The following is an 18,718-nucleotide window of genomic DNA, read 5'->3' as shown; positions in this document are numbered from 1 at the left end:
AGTGGTAGACACACACCGGTTCCCCAGATTACGAGACTACTGCTCTTAACCACTACACCACACTGGGATTGCACCCACTGTCCCCATACTCACAAAGTATGTCCCCTGCACCCACCTCAACAGCAGGTGCGGCATCCTTATCTGACCCCTTGGAGTCCTTCAGCCAACTTTCCACAGATCACCCACCCTTTCCACGGAGTACATACCTTTTCCACAGGCTACAGCCCTCACTGGCCCAGCTCTGCACCCTCCTTGCATGCTTTTGTGTGGATGGACTATTTTCTTGAACTATAAAAATGCCTCTTGCTTGCCAGGATAGAGAGGTGTGCAGGTGGGTGTAAACGTTGTGTGGCCAGAATGTAGCCTACATACAAAACTGCTCTGCCTGCTTTTGTCTCTGGTCCACCAACCCCAGAATCCCAGAAGGTTCCCCATGAAGGCATGTAACCCTTAGGTTGAAAAAGATCCCACACTGTTGTTCCATGCATTCAGCTGAAGGTGCGAACAGAGCCCTGCATAGAACCGTACTAATGCAAGCGCTAGTCTGCTTGGGCTTTAACAGGATTTCTGATCATGTAGAAGAATTTGTGGTCATATATCCACAGAGGGTTCTATTCATATCTTCCATTAAGCTTCCTGGTCACCAAGAAGATTGGCCTTGGGTACAACTGTAGTTGTGATGGATACTACTCATGTCTCCTTCTGAGCCCACAGACACCAGGGACAGCAGGCACGGTTCTTTTCCCTCCTCCAGTCACTGAGCCTACATACTTTTGAAAGTGCACAGAATCACAAAGTATGAAATGAACAGATGTAATGCATCAAATCCCACAATACTATTGCACAATACCAGAAGAACAGACAAAAGAAGCCATTGTAGTAACCTCCAATCATGGAAGCTATTATCCAACAACATTTGAAGGACACCATTGTGGCTATCACAGGCCAACAGAAATATCTCCTGAGCAAACACTGCTGGAATGGAAGGGGTCACTTCCCAAGCCACTCTTGTCCTAGTGCCATTCATTTCAATGGGGCTTGCAGTAGAGGACAGACCCAGTGGATTGTGCCCAACAATTTGAACCTATGTCTATCATGCCACAAAAAAGTTAAAAATAAGGGATGCTTCTTCCCAATTAAATATAAGGTAAAGGTAAAGGACGCCTGGACGGTTAAGTCCAGTCAAAGGTGACTATGGGCTTGTGGCGCTCATCTCACTTTCATGCCAAGGGAGCCGGCGTTTGTCCACAGACAGCTTTCCGGGTCATGTGGCCAACATGACTAAACCACTTCTGGAGCAATGGGACACCGTGATGGAAACCACAGCACCCGCTGCAGTGGTATCTATTTATCTACTTGCACTGGTGTGCTTTTGAACTGCTAAGTTGGCAGGAGCTGGTGTAGCACCCTGCTTGTGGTTAACACTTAGCTGGAATGAAATATTCAACGCAGCAATAGAGAAATTAAAATAATTATTTATTTGTCAGACAAATAAATGAGAGGCACAGTGGTATATGGTTACCAAGCTCTGGCCTGGCCTCCTGTCATTATGGCCAGCACTTATATTCCCTCAGTCCAGGCCCCTTGCTCCTCCTTTGGCTGCCTCTGTCCAATCAGCCTGGTTGAATTTCCTATTGGCTGATTGCTATAACGAATCCTAAAAGATACACCCATTTCCTATTGCCTTTTATGGGATACAAAAAGCTATATATTCTTCTATCTATAAATGACAAATAAGTAGTCATATATCTTACATTTGTCTCAACAAGGAACCTTAATTACCAGCTCACCTCTTGCCCTCCTTGCCCTCCAAAACAGATGGTTAATAGTTTTAAATTTTTATCTTAGACAGATGTCAGGGATCTTGGGTTCACATTCTCATGCATCATCATGAAAGATCTCCTTTTTGGAGGTCTTTAAACAATGGCCTGACAACCATATATCAGGAGTGCTTGATGGCGTCTCCTGTCTGGCAGGGGGCTGGGCTCATTTGCCCCTCTGGTCTCCTACAGCAATATGACTCTATGAAATAAGAATTTAACATTTCTTTCTTTCTAGATCCTTTGCATAATTATATTTAAGCTAGTATATTTCATACATTATCATAGATAGCTTTTTAGAAGAATAAGCCTTCTCAAAGTAATAGGAAGGAAGAGTTTACAGCCTCAAAATAAAATAGGAAAAAAGCCTCTCCTTCTATTTACACTCCTCCAGCCAGTTGCTTTCTTTTCCATCTGCTCTTGGCCTTTAACCTTAGGAAGATATGACTCAAGTTTAAGGCACATGGTTTTATTTTACTGTTTACCAACCATTAATTATGTAGGGTCAGTGTAACCTTGGTCTTCAGCCTGTAATTCCCTTTTTACGACTTTGAGAATTGTTTTCTGCTATAAATCAGGGGGCCCCCTTGTCCAGGAGGATAAACATCTTGCCAAAGTACTTAGGCAGCTGGTAAAATCTTTAAGCTCATTTTAAAATACAGACCCTAATCAAACTATAAGCCTTGATAAAAATGCCGGCTATGATTGGATGCCTCACTGGGACAAAGCAACGGGAGCTCACTCCATTGTGGGGATTCGAACCGCCAACCTTCTGATCAGCAAAGCCCAAGAAGCTTGGTGGTTTAGACCACAGCACCACCCACGTCCCAATTAAATATATGCTGCCTAAGACTGCAATCCCTTGCAACATTTATGCCACAAGTAAATTTAATTAAACATAGCAGGCCTTACTTCTAAGTATACATGAATATAAAGGGCTGCAGCTCTCTTTTCCAAGCACCATATTGGTAATGTCCCTGTTTCACACTGTAAAGTGTGCAATAGGCAGCAATGGCAACAGCGACTCTGCTTCCAACAGGGGACGACAAAGATCTTAATCATGACAGGCTAATTTCATTTCTATGCCCGCGGGAAAATTCAGCAGGGAGCACGCTTCTTGTTTACAAATGACGCCTTATCGTCTCGAACTATCTGGTTTCCATTTGCTTCCTCCGATGACACCAGCATTATTAAAAGGAGAAGGGGGAAAAGGTGTTGTTAACACTTGGTCCATGATAAATGATAGCGACAGCGCAGCCTTGAAAAAGGTTACTCTGCAGCCTCACCAGCAACGCAGGAGGAGAAACATTTACATTTTCATCTCACCGAGGCTAATATTTTGCTGGCTGATATTACATTTGCTCTTTTTTTCTTTTTCTCTTTTGCTGATCCAGGCCTGTATCAGGTGTCATCTTATCTTGAGGTTGGCTTTGAGACAGCAAGTTATTACATGCCACAGCAAGTTTGCCTGGTCCTTAATGATACTTTCAGATGCCACAAAATTGGCCTGTGCCTTATTTACTCCCTCATAAAAGTCAGGCTTGCTATGGGCTGATTTTGAGATATTGGGGGGAAAGAAATTTTTGCTCCACAATCAAAATGTTGCGATTGGGCAGCTGCCATGGCCTAACCATCCGTTGGATCAAAGGTAGGTATTTTGTTTTCCTGGTTGGGAAGGAAAAAACAAGCTTCTGGGAATAGGTGGACAGAATTGATCTTACAAGCTCGTGTGTGTGTGTGTGTGTGTGTGTGTGTGTGTGTAACAGGCATAGGCAACCTCAGCCTGCCAGATGTTTTGGGACTACAACTCCCACCATCCCTAGCTAACAGGACCAGTGGTCAGGGATGATGGGAATTGTAGTCCCAAAACATCTGGAGGGCCAGGTTTGCCTATGCCTGGTGTGGAACAAGAGTCACGGCATAATGCTTGATGTTCTATAGTGTTTTAAATATTTTTTTTGGGAGCTGCCCAGAGTGGCTGGGCAAACCCTGCTAGATGGGCAGGGTATAAATAAATAAATTATTATTATTATATCTTGGAGTCTTAGATATATTCAGTATTAAACAGCAAAAAAGCTGTAAATGAATAAGCAGCTGAGATTGTGCACTCCAAACTAAGCTTTGGGTCATTACAAAGTCTGAAAGAACCCCTTGGTGTACATGTATGCATGGAGGGTTTTCTCAGCGCAACTTTGACATCAGGTGATTGACAGCTGGGTTGTCCTGCCCACCTGTCAGCATCTGTTGTGCAGCCTTTCCCCAGCAGCCAGCAGGTGGGATTATTATGGCCCCTTTCCCTGAGTTGTACACATTTTTATTCCCATTTTGAGGTTGGAGAACTCCACCACAATATTTGGATAAGTGCAAATTTCAAAGGATAGCTGTCTTTTTGGATCACATATTGTTTGAGAAAGTGGAAATTAGACAGGCTTAGCCTTATTCTTCACCCCTAATTGGTTGGCCACTTTATCAGGTTTATCCCAACAGGGTTTACTGGACCTGGGTGCAGCTCAATAGTAACTTGGGTTGTAGATAATTCAGGGATCCTTCTTCAAAATTGACCTTTTGTATTGTGAGGATAATGTCTTTTTTACACACACACCCAACTGCAGAAACTAGTTGCCAACGGAAGTGTGTCGCCCACCTTGACCATTGTGAACACGGTCAGTGGAATGTGGAATGTGGATGTGTGACTGTCAGGGGCATATCTACAGGCAACAGAGATCTGGCTTTGCTAAGCGAGGGCAGCAGTGGATGGGAAACAGACGAGAAGAATCAAGGGAACGAATGCTGCAAAAGGGATAAAACAGTGAAGGCAGCACAAAAGAGAAAAGAGAGTGAAAGGGAGACAGAGTGTTCTCACTGATTGCTGCTAAACAAAATGTTTAGGAAGCAATTTTGCTTAGAAAAAGACGATTGCCTTAATAAATCTGAAGAGCAGAGGAGCTTTTATTTTATTCTACTTTTATTTCAGTATACTGACATCTGATGGCAAAAGCCTGAAATTGCGTCAGTACCAGACTATCTAGTTTCCCGACCTCCCAATTTAGCCCAGGAAGCCATTCCTGTCTGGTGCTGCCTCTGGTCTGTTTTCAGCTCCCAGTAAAAACATTTTTAAGGGCATTTAACTGCCTGCCAAACTCATCTTTCTTAAAGTTCACTATATATAAGTTTTAAATATGTAAGCCTCCCTGGGAGTCAGGACTGCACAGCTGCTAAAGAAACGGTTTGATAAAGCTATACAAGGGAGACAGTATGCAAGGGGTCAGCAAACTTTTTCAGCAGGGGACTGTCCCTCAGACCTCGTGGGGAGGGGGAAAAAGAACGAATTCCTATGCCCCACAAATAACCCAGAGATGCATTTTAAATAAAAAGACACATTCTACTCATGTAAAAACACACTGATTCCTGGACCATCCACGGGCCAGATTGAGAAGGCAATTGGGCCAGATAGTTTGCCTACTCATACGGTATGTTGTATTGGTTAGAGTGTTGGACTAGGACCTGTGAGACAAGGGTTCAAATCCCCACTTGGCCATGAAGCTCACTGGGTGGCCTTGAGCCAAGAGTTGTGATGATGACATGGAGAGAGGGAAAACCATGCAAGTCACATTGAACTCCTTGGATGAAATGTGGGATAGCAAATAAATAAATAAATACATGCATACATGTATAAACGCCCCTAGTTCACATTTAAGCCTGAATGCTTCTGTGCAAATATTGGTATTCTGAATGACGCCTGAGGTGTTTTAGCAACATCTACCATGTCTCCAAAACACACATAGTATCATAACTGAAAATTATCGATGACCTACTAACAAATTAAGCATTGGTCTAATACAAAGCCAAAAGCAGTGTTTGGGATTTAATGTATTGTCTGCAGCGCTCTCTGCTGGCAATTTGTCAATCAGCAGAATAATGTGAGCTCCTAATCTACCAATAAATCCAAAATGTGTATGAAATTACTGGGATCAAAGGAAAGGTGATTGATAATTTGTGTAAAAGTTACAAATGCTTGTGCCATAACTCAGAATTTGTACAGAGACAACCATTATCATTTTTTAAGGTTAAATCTACTGTATAGCTGGAAGAAGAGGTTGCTTTTATACTTTCTTTGCTATTAACATTTTACCTTAAAAATTCAATTACTCCCCAAATCATTAATAGAAATACGTAATATTTTACCCATCGGTCAGATTATTGTTTCGCGTGTGCAATTCCAGGCTGAGATGCTTTGAAGAACATCAAGTTTTCTTAGCATTGAGCACCTAGATCCTGGATATTCTTTCCTTCTAGAAAGATCTCTTCCTCTTCCACCTGCCAAATTAATGCATCTGCAAGACTATATTTAAATAGTCAGTTGGTTCACTTCTGTCATAAATGAGTACATCTACCATGCTTGGAAAACAGCATGTCAAAAAAAGTTTTGGAATATTCCTGAGTTGTGGAATACCCTCCCCTTGCAGGTTAGACTAGTGCCAGAATTAACTAGCTACCATCACCAGGGGAAAACAATCCTTTTCCATCAAGCCTTTGCGTAAAGAGCTCAGAGTGAGAGGGTGGTACAAACTGAATTTCATTTAGTGATTCATTTGCTGTGCAATTCTATATTTCATTTTCTGTTCATTTTCTCTGTGTTGCTGTCTGCCCAGATATTATTTCACAATGGCAAACAGGACAGGGCATTTTTAAAATAAATTAGTATGAAGCTATTCCATGGGGCTCATTTCAGTCAAAAATCTAGCCACCACATTTTATACCATTTCACGATTCTAACCGCAAAGTGGAAAGAATTTCAAAATCTATACTTTGACAAAGCAATCTGTTGCTGAATAGCTGATGTTTAGAAGATAAAGGCTATTCGGTTATTTTATGCTATCTCCTTAATATGAATGGGTATTTTCCCGGCTGGCCAGTTCTGGGGGAAAATCCCATCAATTTTACAAGGAAGCCTTCTTTGACAACAGATTATAAGCAATAAGCTATAGCCAAATATTAGCTCTTGGCAGAACAGACAAATTAGGGGAAGAGATATATTTTATTGGTTTGACAATAAAGAGTCCAATAAAGGTTACCAGACCACTGATTTCTGCCTAGCAGATTATGATTTATCGCTGACTTCCACAGCCTTGTATCTGAGTATATCAGACAGAGCTTTGCTTCTACCTTCAGGAGGAAAGGAGAGAATGATTGGATTTTCTTTTTACGGCACTTGCACTGCCCCCCCCCTCCCTCCCGCCACAGGCTTCCATTCTGTGAGATTCTTGCTGCTTTCAGTTCCTCTCTCACGGTAGTGTGACACACAGTACTGCAGATCTGCAATTCATAATTATGCAGGTGAGAAGTTGTTATTTAGTGAGTGGCTGACAGATCTCTAGAACTCGGACCCCATCTGCAACTGTACATTTAACGCAGGGCCAAGTCACTTCAAGTAGTCATGGCTTCCCTCAAAAAGAGCTGTAGTTTGTTACGGGTGCCCAGAGTTGTTAGGAGATCACTATTCCTCTCACAGAGCTACAATTCCCAGAGCTCCCCTGAAAGAGGGATTGATTGTTAATCTACTTTGGAAATGATAGCCCTAGGAGGGGAATAGGAGTCTCCTAAAAACATTCAGCCCCAGTGGCCAAATTGGACCACTCTGGCGGCAAAGATTGGTCTGTGAACCAGAGGGTCCTTTTCCCTGGGTAGAGGATTTTGGGCAAAATCGCCTTCTGCCCTGTCCGACCTCACTTTGGCTGCTACACAACTAGCGCAGTTGTGTAGGCACAGCAAATCCCACCCTAGAGTCTCTTTCATGCCAGCTGCTAATCTCATGTTCTGCCAGCATGGTAGGTGAAATATACTTGGAGTCCTGTAGTGATTTCATGTTCTTTATTGTAGCTTGTAGGACAGTGATTGAATTGCCCCCCAAACCTCAGGCTTTTATATACATTATTTATACAATGAGTCCCATCTGATTGGCTGATTCTGCTTCCCTCCTGGAGCCTGATTGGTCTTTTCCTGCAAGCCAATCAGTTGTTGCATTCTAGGATCCTACTTGCCTATTGTTCTAGGATCCAAGCTTAGTACATAACAGTAGGGTTTCCACAAAAACTTAAGCCAGTGTCACTGAAGTACAGAAGTACACTCTTAAACAGTTAGATACAGTTAATCAAACTCCTGTTGTCTCCAATATGCAAAAGATACTTATTTAAATCTCTTATTTTAAATCCCAACAGCTACAAAATGGAACAATGGAACAGGGCACCTTGTGGGGTAAAGTCAGACTGAGAGTTACAGTGACTGCTATGGACACCAATACAGGAGAGACAAGTTTTGTTGCAGCTGGGGCAGATGAAGGCATCCTGTTGTACTGATGTAAGTATATCTTCTTTCGGTGCTCCTCCCAGCAGTTATTCTTCCTCTGGTCACTCCTGAAGATATATGAACTATCTCTAGGTGCTGTGGTCACCCACAAAGGATTCCCACACAGTGGGGTTAATATTGCCATCCTTCATGTCATGTTTGCAGACATCTTTGTAATGTGGAGTTGGTCTGCCAATGGGCCTGGTGCCTGAAGCCAGCTCCCTTGGGGATCCTACCATCTCCCATTCTGTGGACATGACCAAGGCAGCATAGACATGACCAAGGCAGCATGAGACAGAAGTGCGAACATGCTGGAAACATGGGCTGGGCAGAGCACATATTGGTTTGAGATTCTGTGCTGCCATGTGATATCCCAAAATCTTCCTGACGCAGTGCATGTGGAAGGTGTTGAGGCAATGCTGCTGGCGAATATAAGTTACCTATGATTCACTACCATAAAAACAGTGTGCGCCACATGCAAGCCTAGGAAACCTTCATCTTGGTATTGGTTGTTCGCATCACATTCTCCCATCCCCTTTTGGAGAGATAAGCCATTGCTGTAGCTGCCTTGACCAGCTCAACATCGATGGAAAGATTGCTGGCTATGGCGGAGTCCAGGTATACAAAATCATCTACCACCTCAAGCATGTGGTCACCAATGCTGACGTCTTGCTGGCGACATCTTGACCCAGGAAGCTGATCTTCATCAAGCTGATAGTAAGGCAGAACTTGGGGGAAATCGTTGATGAACCCCTGTAAAGCTTCCTCAGAGTGCGCTGCCTAGGCCTCCGTGTTTATGATTTCTATATGGCCACTGATAACTGCTATGTATAAAAAAATAAAATAGTGAGTATGTATAGATGGTATATTACACCAGTGAAATTAGCTTAAATGTATAAAATAAGTAATAAATGTTGGAAATGTAAGGAAAAGGAAGGCACTTTTTATCATCTGTGGTGGGAATGTAAGAAAGTGAAAGGCTTCTGGGAAATGATTTATAATGAGATGAAAAAGATGTTGAAATATACATTTATACAAAAACCAACCCAGAAACATTTTTACTTGGTATTGTAGGCACTGACATTAAAAGACAAGATAAAAAACTGTTTTTATATGTGACAACTGCAGCAAGAGTATTATTGGCACAGAAATGGAGGCAGGAAAAACTACCAACAAAAGAGGAATAGCAGATGAAATTGACAGCCTACGCAGAATTGGATAAGATGACAGGGAGAATTCAAAACCAGCAGGACCAGAAATTCTTGAAAGATTGGAGTAAATATACATATATATCTGAAAGACAATTGTAACCAACTCACTATGCTTGTAGGACTACAAGAAGTTTTACAAGGAGAACTGTATGAAATATTGCAGAAAAGATTTATGAGAATGGATTTTAAGTTATGGATCATTAAAAGTAATAGTTAGGATAACAAATTTAAGATTAAAAGATGAGGTTTGAAAATCATTAGACGTGGTTTATGGAAGTCTCAGGCTAAAATAGCCAAAATGTTGTATAAGATGAGATGAGATGATATGTTCTGTTTGGAAAATATATGTAAAAATGAATAAAAATGTATATTAAAAAAAAGAAAGGTGAGTAAAAGCAGTAAAACATCAAACATACAAATTCTTAAATGAAAATGTTGCTTATTCACAACACAGAGCCAATCTAGATTATTGGTAAAACCTCTTGAGGCTAGTAAATTGCTCATTTCCTACAATGTGTGGCAGAAAATGAGCATATTTTTCATCACAGAAACCAATCACGTTTTTTCCATCCTCCAAGGAAGCTCAGCAATTAGACTCTTAGTGATTAACCAGGAGACAGGAGTCACATTATGAGATTTAGGTAGGAGTCTCTGGTGGGTTTTCTTAGTGAAGTTAATAGACATAGGTGATTTGCCCATGAAACATGAGGATGAAACCTGCAAATTGAAGAGTATTAAAAAGTAGGATATTTTAATGTTTTCTGGAAAAGGCCTTAAGAGTTGAATGTCGCAAACACAAACAGAGTAACCCAAGGGAACTGTATATTTTCAAAATGAAGCAGCGTGTCTGAGAGCAGCAATGACAAGTGCATTTTAATACTAAGGAGGTAATGAATATTAGAGAAGTTTAAATATTTAAAGGGGGGCTTTGAGAGATCTGCCAAAAGCTTTAAGCTCTATCTAGCACAGGGGCATCAAAATCAAAAATTATGTAGCCCCAAACACTCCACCCAGTAATCACCAGGGGGCTACACCCACAATTTTTTCATCCCCTCCCCCAGAAGCAAGGTGGGATGGAGCTGAGATGCAAGCTTCCTGGAAGGTGGGTGGGTCACTTTTCCTTAGCAGAGGCGGCATGGAAGTTGGTGCAGTGCAAACACACAAGCAGGAACACCAGTTTGGCTACACCATTGTATTTGCCCCACACCAACTTCTCCACCAACTTCATTCCTTCCCCCTCTACCCCCCTAACTCAGTGAGTTGCTTCTGCCCTCACTACAAAATCACTAGTTTTGATTTTGGAATTATTATTTTTTAAGTTAGGGCTCTTCCACATTCTGCTGCCCCCAAACTCTCAACCATCACTGCCCTTTTGTATGCTATGTCTCACACTAGGCCCTTCAGCACTACCAGTGCTCTGGACCTTCAACAAGCTACGCAAACCATGTTCTAGAACAGGGTGGGGAGCCATTCTTCTGTTGGGGGCCACATTTCCTCAGAATAATGATGCTGAGGGCCACAGGACAGCAGATGATGGGGCTAGGTTTCCTGGATAGCCACATTAGATGGTGTTCTAACAAAACAAAGGTATGCACATTTGCTATTTATTAAATTTATATCCTACCAATGGAGCCCAGGGAAACCAACAAGAAGTAAGTGATATAATAATAATAATGATAATAATAATAATTCCAGTAGATGTGCAGACTGGGAAAGATCTCAACTTAAAAGGCTTTTATCAGTTATGTCAATAAGCAAGAAATAAAAAAATGGACCGCTTAACATCTGCATTTATGTTTTTCCGTCTTGTCCATTGTTCTTACAGATTATCATTTTATCCTTTTATATATTGCCATGTAGAATAGTTTTCATGGCCTCATCATCTTTGTCTGCTACTTGTAATTCAGTTTTGCTGAAGGGTTATTGTGGAGGATGCGCTGCGTGCGAACTACTACGAAATTAGGCTTTTATGAGGAGCGGGATCTTGCGGGGGAGCAGTTATTGGATCCATTGTTACTTGGTGTCTTGCATTCACCAACCTTGCTTTGCAATAACTGTTACTGGCCCAAAAATGGCAAATGCCTTGTACCATTTCTTCGATTCTGCACCTAGCTAATATTCTTAAAAGTAAATTTATTTAAAAATAATAAAATGAAGGACTTCAGCGGGCACGGAAAAGACAACATACTAAAAGTCTAATTCAGTTGGCGTACTCCGGGGTAAATGGGGTTAGGCGTCACTCTGCGTTTCCGCCCTTTCCCGTCCATGGCTTTCTAAAAGCAAAGCCTGCACGTAGTACAAATGAAACGGCTCTAGGCTCGTGGGCCAACGCGCATGCGCAAACTAGCGATTCTATTACTACTTCACATGATCTTCAACTGCCCCCCCACCCCCCGCGCCCGGTGGAGCGCAAACTTAAGATACGGCACGACGGAAGCGTCCGGAGAGCTGCGCGCACGCGCACTCCCCAGCGCCTCTTGTTCTTCTCTCGCCCTCGTCCCACCGGCTCCCTTTTGTGACGCTTTCGCACGCCATTGACCCAGCCCATGCCCCGCCCACCCCTATAAAAGCCCGCGCGGGGGTGGGGCGCCATTGTGCTGCGGAGCAGGCCGCAGCCGCGAGTGTCTCGAGGCCTTTTTGTCCCGCCGGCGCCCGATCTTGCTTTTCGGCTCTCACGCCTTCTTCCCTCTCTTTCCCCCTTTTCTTTCTCCCTTTCTAGGTCGCGGGAGATGCCGCGCGTCTATATCGGCCGCCTGAGCTACCATGTGCGGGAAAAGGACCTGCAGCGCTTCTTCAGCGGCTACGGCCGCTTGCTCGAGGTCGACTTGAAAAACGGGTGAGGCGGCGGGCGGGGAAGGTTTCTTCCTCGAGTAAGGCGGGGAGGGAGGGAGCGAGGCGCGGAGGGTGGTGGTGGGGCTTGGGGCGCCGCTTCTTCCCCCTCCCCTCATGCCGCGTGGCGTCGCGTTCAAAATGGCGGCAGCCCCCATTGTCCCGTCAGCGGAGTGAAGCGGAGAGGGAGAACGGAATGGCCCTCCTTTGACAGCGGCGCCTCAGGGACTCACGACCAGGCCGGGCCCGTTGTTGTTCGCGCGTGCCTGACGCCGACGTGCTCGTGTTTATTATGCCTATAAGAATGCCTGTGAATAGACACGGGGACGCGCCTATAGGGTAACTTCCCCGTCTCCCCCCCCCCCCCCAGGTATGGTTTTGTGGAATTCGAGGATTCCCGGGACGCGGAGGACGCCGTTTACGAGCTGAATGGCAAGGACCTGTGCGGGGAGCGGGTGGTCGTGGAGCACGCCCGCGGCCCCCGCCGGGACAGGGACGGCTACAGCTACAGCAGCCGCAGTGAGTGTTGCTCCGCCGCGGCCTACTTCGGGTAGGCGCGCGGAGGCGGGAAGGGAGGGCGCGGGGGAGGGACCAGGCGGGAGGGAGGTTAGGCAGGGAGAGAAGGGGGGTGGGTTTGGTCGGACTGGCCCCTCGGGATGTGGGGAAAGCGGAGGGGAGGGGACACGGCGGGGCTTGGGGAGGAGGGATCGTAGGCCCCTTGTTGGGGGTGGGTGGATTGGGCAGGGTTATTAGGAGGGGCTTTACTTCACTTCTTCCCCTTTGGGTGCATAGCCTAGGGAGTTTTCTGGTGGGGGTTAGGCACCCGCAGTGCCAAGCTGCACTCAAAAAGTTCAGGGTCCTTATTTATTAGGCTGGGGTTTCTCAGAGCAGAAGGGGGGGGCGTTTGTGGGGGGTGGGTTGTATTAAGAACTCACTGCTCTTAATCAGAATGCATTCCGTGCAGATATTGCATAGCAAATACTGCAATTCAGAGAAAGTTTGTGCTGTGGAGGAGCTAACCTAAAACAGGCACAGCCGTCTTTAAGAAGTATTGTCTTCAGAAGCACTTTGCTTCATGTTCCCAAGCATAAGTAACTGTTGGGACTTTTGAGGGTGGCAATAGCTGGCTTTCACAGAAACCGATTATTTCGAATTGGAAATAAAATGACTACATGCTGATGCAAAGCCCATTTTGTTTAGCTTTTCCTGGAAAGGATCTGGGATGCGTCAGACTTATTTATATAATGGTTAAGAGCAGTAAGGCAGTCAAATATCTTTTCTAATGTGTTGTTGCTGGTGGGGGTGGGATTTCTTGCAAATGTGTATGTTTGTTTTTAAAGTTGTTGCATGTTCAATTCAAACTTTTTAACAAGTCCTTGATGTTTCAATTTAAAAGTGACCAGTGGGGCTGAGGCTGTGTCCACTGAGGCTAAGATGACTGCCTTTCCTGATTGGCCATGGCTTTTCCATACATTGTGTGACCCTTGCCCTATGACCCTTTGGCTGACCTTACCGGAAGCCATGACGACAGCAGCCTTTTGCCATTAGACGCAGGGTGATGGTGAGGATTCCAAGGGTTAGACAAAACTGGTTAAACTGAACTAGGTGACTGTTACCTTGCGTGTGTTGTGGCCAAACCACCACCAAATACCTCATACTGTGATGTAAGTACTTAGTGTAATCTAGTAATCGTTTTTGTAAAATGTAGAAATGCATGTAATCAGTTAAGTTTTATATTTTACAATGTTCTGTAAAATAAAACTTAGCAAGGTAAATCTAATAAGGAGCAGTCACTCTCTAACAGAGTTTAGGAGCACAGTCTTGTAGGATTTTAGTCTTTGATTTGCCCTTAATATATAAAATGTGGCGAATTAAAAATTTTGTTGCAGGATTAGAAAGATAAAGTCCTACTCCTGTAAATGCAATTTGTGAACTAAAGTAAACTAACTTTTCATTGCTTTTATACAAGGTTGCTAACTTTGTATCTTTGTATGATAAAGGTGGAGGAGGATATAGCAGTCGAAGAGCATCAGGAAGAGATAAATATGGACCACCTGTTCGCACAGAATACAGATTAATTGTTGAAAACCTTTCCAGTCGCTGTAGTTGGCAGGATTTGAAAGTACGTTGACACAATAATCTTTTATTTTTAAAGCAAGTTATCAGATAGCTCTTTGAATCTCATAAACTTTAAAGAATGCCACTTAACTTTGAAAAGTATGTGTATTGAGTTTGCTGAACTTGCTGAGATTTTTTTCTGAAGCTAGTGTAGTGCCCTTCCTACGTTTGTGGAGAGACTTAATCATTCAGTTTTCTTTTCAGGATTTTATGAGGCAAGCTGGTGAGGTAACCTATGCGGATGCTCACAAAGAGCGCACAAATGAAGGAGTAATTGAATTCCGTTCTTACTCTGACATGAAGCGTGCTCTGGACAAATTGGATGGTACAGAGATAAATGGACGAAAGATCAGGCTGGTTGAAGACAAGCCACGGTCAAGCCATAGAAGATCTTATTCTGGCAGTAGATCAAGGTATCTTTGGTGCTGATGTGGTTTGTAAGATTTTCTGCGTATGACTTAAATCCGGAAATGGGGATATGCAGCAGTTATTTCCCTGAATAGAGAAGAATACACCTTACAGTGCTGGGTAACAGGGGTCCCCACTTCAGATGTTATACTACTCAAGTTAGCTGGCTGTACTAATATGTGCACAAGAATATAAATTTGTGGGAACTTCAGGACATATTGAACTCTGGATTGGGACTTCTGTATGTGCAATTAAATTCCGCTTTTGTCCCCAGCACATCCTTCTCAGCAGATTGGGGGGGGGGGGAGAGAGAGAAGAAAAAGAAGTCCTGTTTTGCCAGTGGTGCATGGTGCCCAAATAGCTGCTGTGTTTCTTTTTTAGGTCCCGTTCCAGAAGGAGATCACGTAGTAGAAGTCGTAGGAGCAGCCGCAGTAGATCCCGTAGTGCCTCAAAAAGCCGGTCTCGGTGAGAATTTGAATTTATCTGTCTGTCTTGCCAACAATGCATTAGGAGGTGTGTCCGATAGAAATATTCTCCTAGCTTAAGTGCTCACACTGTACATTGGTATTTAAATTACTATGCGTCCAAACAAATGGGCTTCTGTGTGTAGACTTGCAATAAGTAAATAACTTTTGTTCTTTTGAAAAGCTCTAAATCTAGGTCTCGAAGCAAAGATCGTTCACGGTCCAGATCTAAAAGTAGAAAGTCGAGATCAAAGAGCAAGTCTAAGATGAAATCTGACAGGGGTTCACAATCCCGCAGCAGATCCAAAGAGAAGTCTGAGAAGTCTCGCAGCAGATCCAGGTCTGTGTCTCGATCGCCAAAAGAAAATGGTAAAGGAGAAGCAAAGTCTAAATCAAGATCAAGGAGCAGATCTCGTTCCAATTCGCCAATGCAGGATGAACCAGCAAAGGCACGGTCAGAATCCCCACCCAAGAGGAATGAATCGCGATCCCGGTCACGATCACATTCAAAATCCCGCTCACGTTCACGATCCAGTTCACAAGATTAATACTGGAACTCATTTCCCTTTTCACATGATTATGGAACATTTGTATTCCAGGCCAGGGGTCTTTTTTATGTTAGTATTGGCGAAGTTGGCCTGCTTAGTTGCAGAAAGAAGCAGTCTGAAAACCACATAAACGAGGCGCTAAAGTTTGAAATATCTAAAACTTTTTATGAAAGTGGCAAAGAGCAGGAAAAGATTATCTTTTTGTAGAAATTAGGGCAAATCCTTGATTATTATTTTTTAATAGTGCCCCATCAGAAATCTGGGGAGTGGAAAATGAGTTTTATATAAAATCTTTTGAGTGCAGAAGGTTTTTGGAAAGGTAACTATTCAGAAATGTTTCCGTTATTTAAAATTACTGGAATTAATAGGCTATGGCTTGCTTCTAAAAGTGCATGAGAGCCTTAGTGAACAGGTCAGAGATGCTTATAAAGCTGATAAGCCAACTATGAGTTTGAATTGGAACACTTCTTCTGTGTTGTACCCAAACTTGCCAGAAGTTACTTCTTTGCTCCTTTGTCACCATCTTGAGGCAGTATTGACAACCTAATAAAAATGATCCTCTCTAACTTTGCATGCTGCAGTTTTGCCTAACAAAATAAAGCTAACATCAAGTGAAATTCAAGGTACCACATTACTTTTTAGTTGCCAAGTTCTTTGGTTGGTTGTTTTGTTGTTGTCTTAACTGCTGCCACATTCTGTATCTCAGTTATAAGAGGTTGCTAACTTCCCATAAAATTGATGGCACTTGCTGAAACTTCTTGTACTGAACTTAAGTTCTAGTGTTAATGGGTAGTCAAGAACTAGATTTCCCATTATGATTTGTGCAGCTGGATGAGAAATAAAATCAGTTCCCCTAATGTTTGTAGCAAGCCAGTTAGCAACAATAACAGAATATTAGCACAGCCGTGTAACCTTTATACAATGTGTAGTTTGACTTGTATAAAATTAAATCATTGACTCCAGTGTTTGTAGCATAGCTTTATTTGCTAGATGGTGTTATAGAGTAGTCTAACCTTAGCTTTGGTATGCGAGTAAAGGAAATTGGAAATGGCCTGTGATGTTGGTCTATTACAAATGTTATCACAAATGATTTAATACTATTTGAAATGGGAAACAGTTTCCTCTTTTTACTTAGATTGTTTATCAAACTTTATGCTTTTTTTGGTAAACTCATAACAATGTCTACTCTTTAGCTGCCATTTAGCAGCAATCCAAGCCCTGAAAACTGAAATAGTTCAGGTTAGTACAAGTTTCACTAGCCCCACAGCTCCCGATGATGCTTGGCAATCATGCAAGAATCTGGTCAGCCCCTCCTCTTTACTTCAGCTCTAGTGATAAGCTGATACATTTTCAGGGACCTTATTCTCTAGAATCATTTGTATTTTTCTGACCTATAATGAGAGCACTATGAGAGCTCCATAAGGTTGTTTTTCTTTGTGCTTATGAAGTTATTTTGTATTTTGCAGGGAATAAGCATGTTCAGAGGTGGTGTACATGGCCAAAGAATACAATACATCAAAAATGCAGCCCTAAAATTAGAAACTGAAGCACTGCAGCATACCATTTAGATGACATAACGAAATACCTGTTGAAATACAGTATTCAGCATAAGCTTCAAGCAGGAAAAAGGGGGCCAATTAGGCCATAAGCTAGAATTTAATTGTCCCTTTTCTTGAATTAATGTGGAAGAAGGTCTTAATAGCCCTGATAATTCAGTTTGTCTAGAATGCTTCACACTCTGGCTAGGACTCCAGATTATTCTTGCCAGTTTTTATAGGTTCAGTTTAAGGTGCTAATTGCAGACCATGACTGAAATTGTTCAGAAGAAATAGACTTTTAACTTGTGTGGATCATTTGTTCAACAACTATGTTAGGATTGTCACATAGGAAACCTTACTTGCTGAAAAGCAAAACTGGGCACATAAATGCAAATAGATTCAAGCAGTTTATATATTTTGCCAGGACATCTGAATATTTTCAGTCGGAGGAATTACTTTCTGATCAGCACCTGTAAGGAAATAACCCATATCATAGCTACAGATATGTCTTTACAACTGCCATAGATTCATAGTTGTGAAGTCTTAAAATGTGAGTTGCAATAAAAGCTTGCATTGGCGAAGCTCTCATCTGTATACCTCCAGTGCAAAAAAAAGCCATATAAAATATTTTTTTCTCCACAGCTTGCTACCTGTGTTCATCCTAATTTTACTCTGCTGGGGTTGGAGCAAAGCATGGCTGTCACTGAAAGACTTCATACACTTTTAAACAAATCAGGCAACATCTGAATATATCAGTTAAAACTCGAATTTCGTATAATATTCACCATTTCATTAAGCTTTTATCTCACATTCTCACAGAGAATCTGTGAAATTGCAGACTTTTCAGCATATAGTCTGTCAGGTAATTGGTGGCATTAAGGGGTCATGTTTGAGGAATAAGCCCTCCTGACTATTGAAACAAATTTTAAAATAAAAACAAAGCAGGTTTTTTTTAAAAAAAACAATCCACAGTTGATTAAAATCCAGATTACAATATTATGAATACAATCCAGATTTAAGCAAATAAGTTTTTAAGGGCTGCTTGAAAACTAGCAAAAACAGCCGTGCATGCTCCTTTTAAGAGAGTTTCAGATAACATGACTGCTACTGAGAAGGACCTGTGATTTGTGGCTGCTAGTCTGATGAATCTTGAGGCAGGCTTTGGAAGCCAAACAACCTGAAGGCATCAACAGGTCCATAGGGGTGTGGATGCAGCATTTCAAATTGCATGTTCCTGTTTATTTAGGAAAAAGTGAATGGCAGTACTACTACATCCTACTTAAAATGTTTTTCCCTACTCATTAACCAAGATGGCTTACAGGTGACTTAGTTCCACCCCCTCCCTTTCTAAATACTATTTAAAGGCAAACCCATTCTGATCACATTATAAAAGGGTAAAGGGGACCTCTGACCATTAGGTCCAGTCGTGGCCGACTG

At 42.6% G+C, this 18,718-nt stretch overlaps 2 protein-coding genes across 3 annotated transcripts in view; one reads left to right on the top strand and one right to left on the bottom strand.

Annotated features, from left to right (window-relative positions):
- The window catches only part of LOC310709034 (uncharacterized protein), a 431,701-nt gene that overhangs the window by 227,626 nt on the left and 185,357 nt on the right, over positions 1 to 18,718 (bottom strand). The gene's annotated exons all lie outside the window — the stretch shown is intronic.
- Positions 11,824 to 17,862, top strand: SRSF6 (serine and arginine rich splicing factor 6). Its single transcript, XM_083508225.1, has 6 exons — positions 11,824 to 12,212; positions 12,576 to 12,724; positions 14,206 to 14,327; positions 14,528 to 14,736; positions 15,113 to 15,196; positions 15,380 to 17,862. Exons 1-6 carry the CDS (start codon positions 12,106 to 12,108, stop codon positions 15,741 to 15,743), a joined length of 1,035 nt encoding a protein of 344 aa, XP_083364351.1. The 5' UTR covers positions 11,824 to 12,105; the 3' UTR covers positions 15,744 to 17,862.

This window comes from Podarcis liolepis (genome assembly GCF_965112155.1).
Source record: "Podarcis liolepis genome assembly, chromosome: 6".
Classification (NCBI taxonomy): Eukaryota; Metazoa; Chordata; class Lepidosauria; order Squamata; family Lacertidae; genus Podarcis; species Podarcis liolepis.
Note: the sequence above shows the minus strand (reverse complement) of the source record. Positions and strands in the feature narration are given on the sequence as shown.

Excerpts from the sequence above, each read along its gene's own strand:
- SRSF6 (XM_083508225.1), top strand. The coding sequence starts at position 12,106 with ATGCCGCGCGTCTATATCGGCCGCCTGAGCTACCATGTGCGGGAAAAG. Across the intron at positions 12,725-14,205 it reads CTACAGCTACAGCAGCCGCA|GTGGAGGAGGATATAGCAGT; the intron begins GTGAGTGTTGCT and ends TGTATGATAAAG. Across the intron at positions 15,197-15,379 it reads GCCTCAAAAAGCCGGTCTCG|CTCTAAATCTAGGTCTCGAA; the intron begins GTGAGAATTTGA and ends TCTTTTGAAAAG.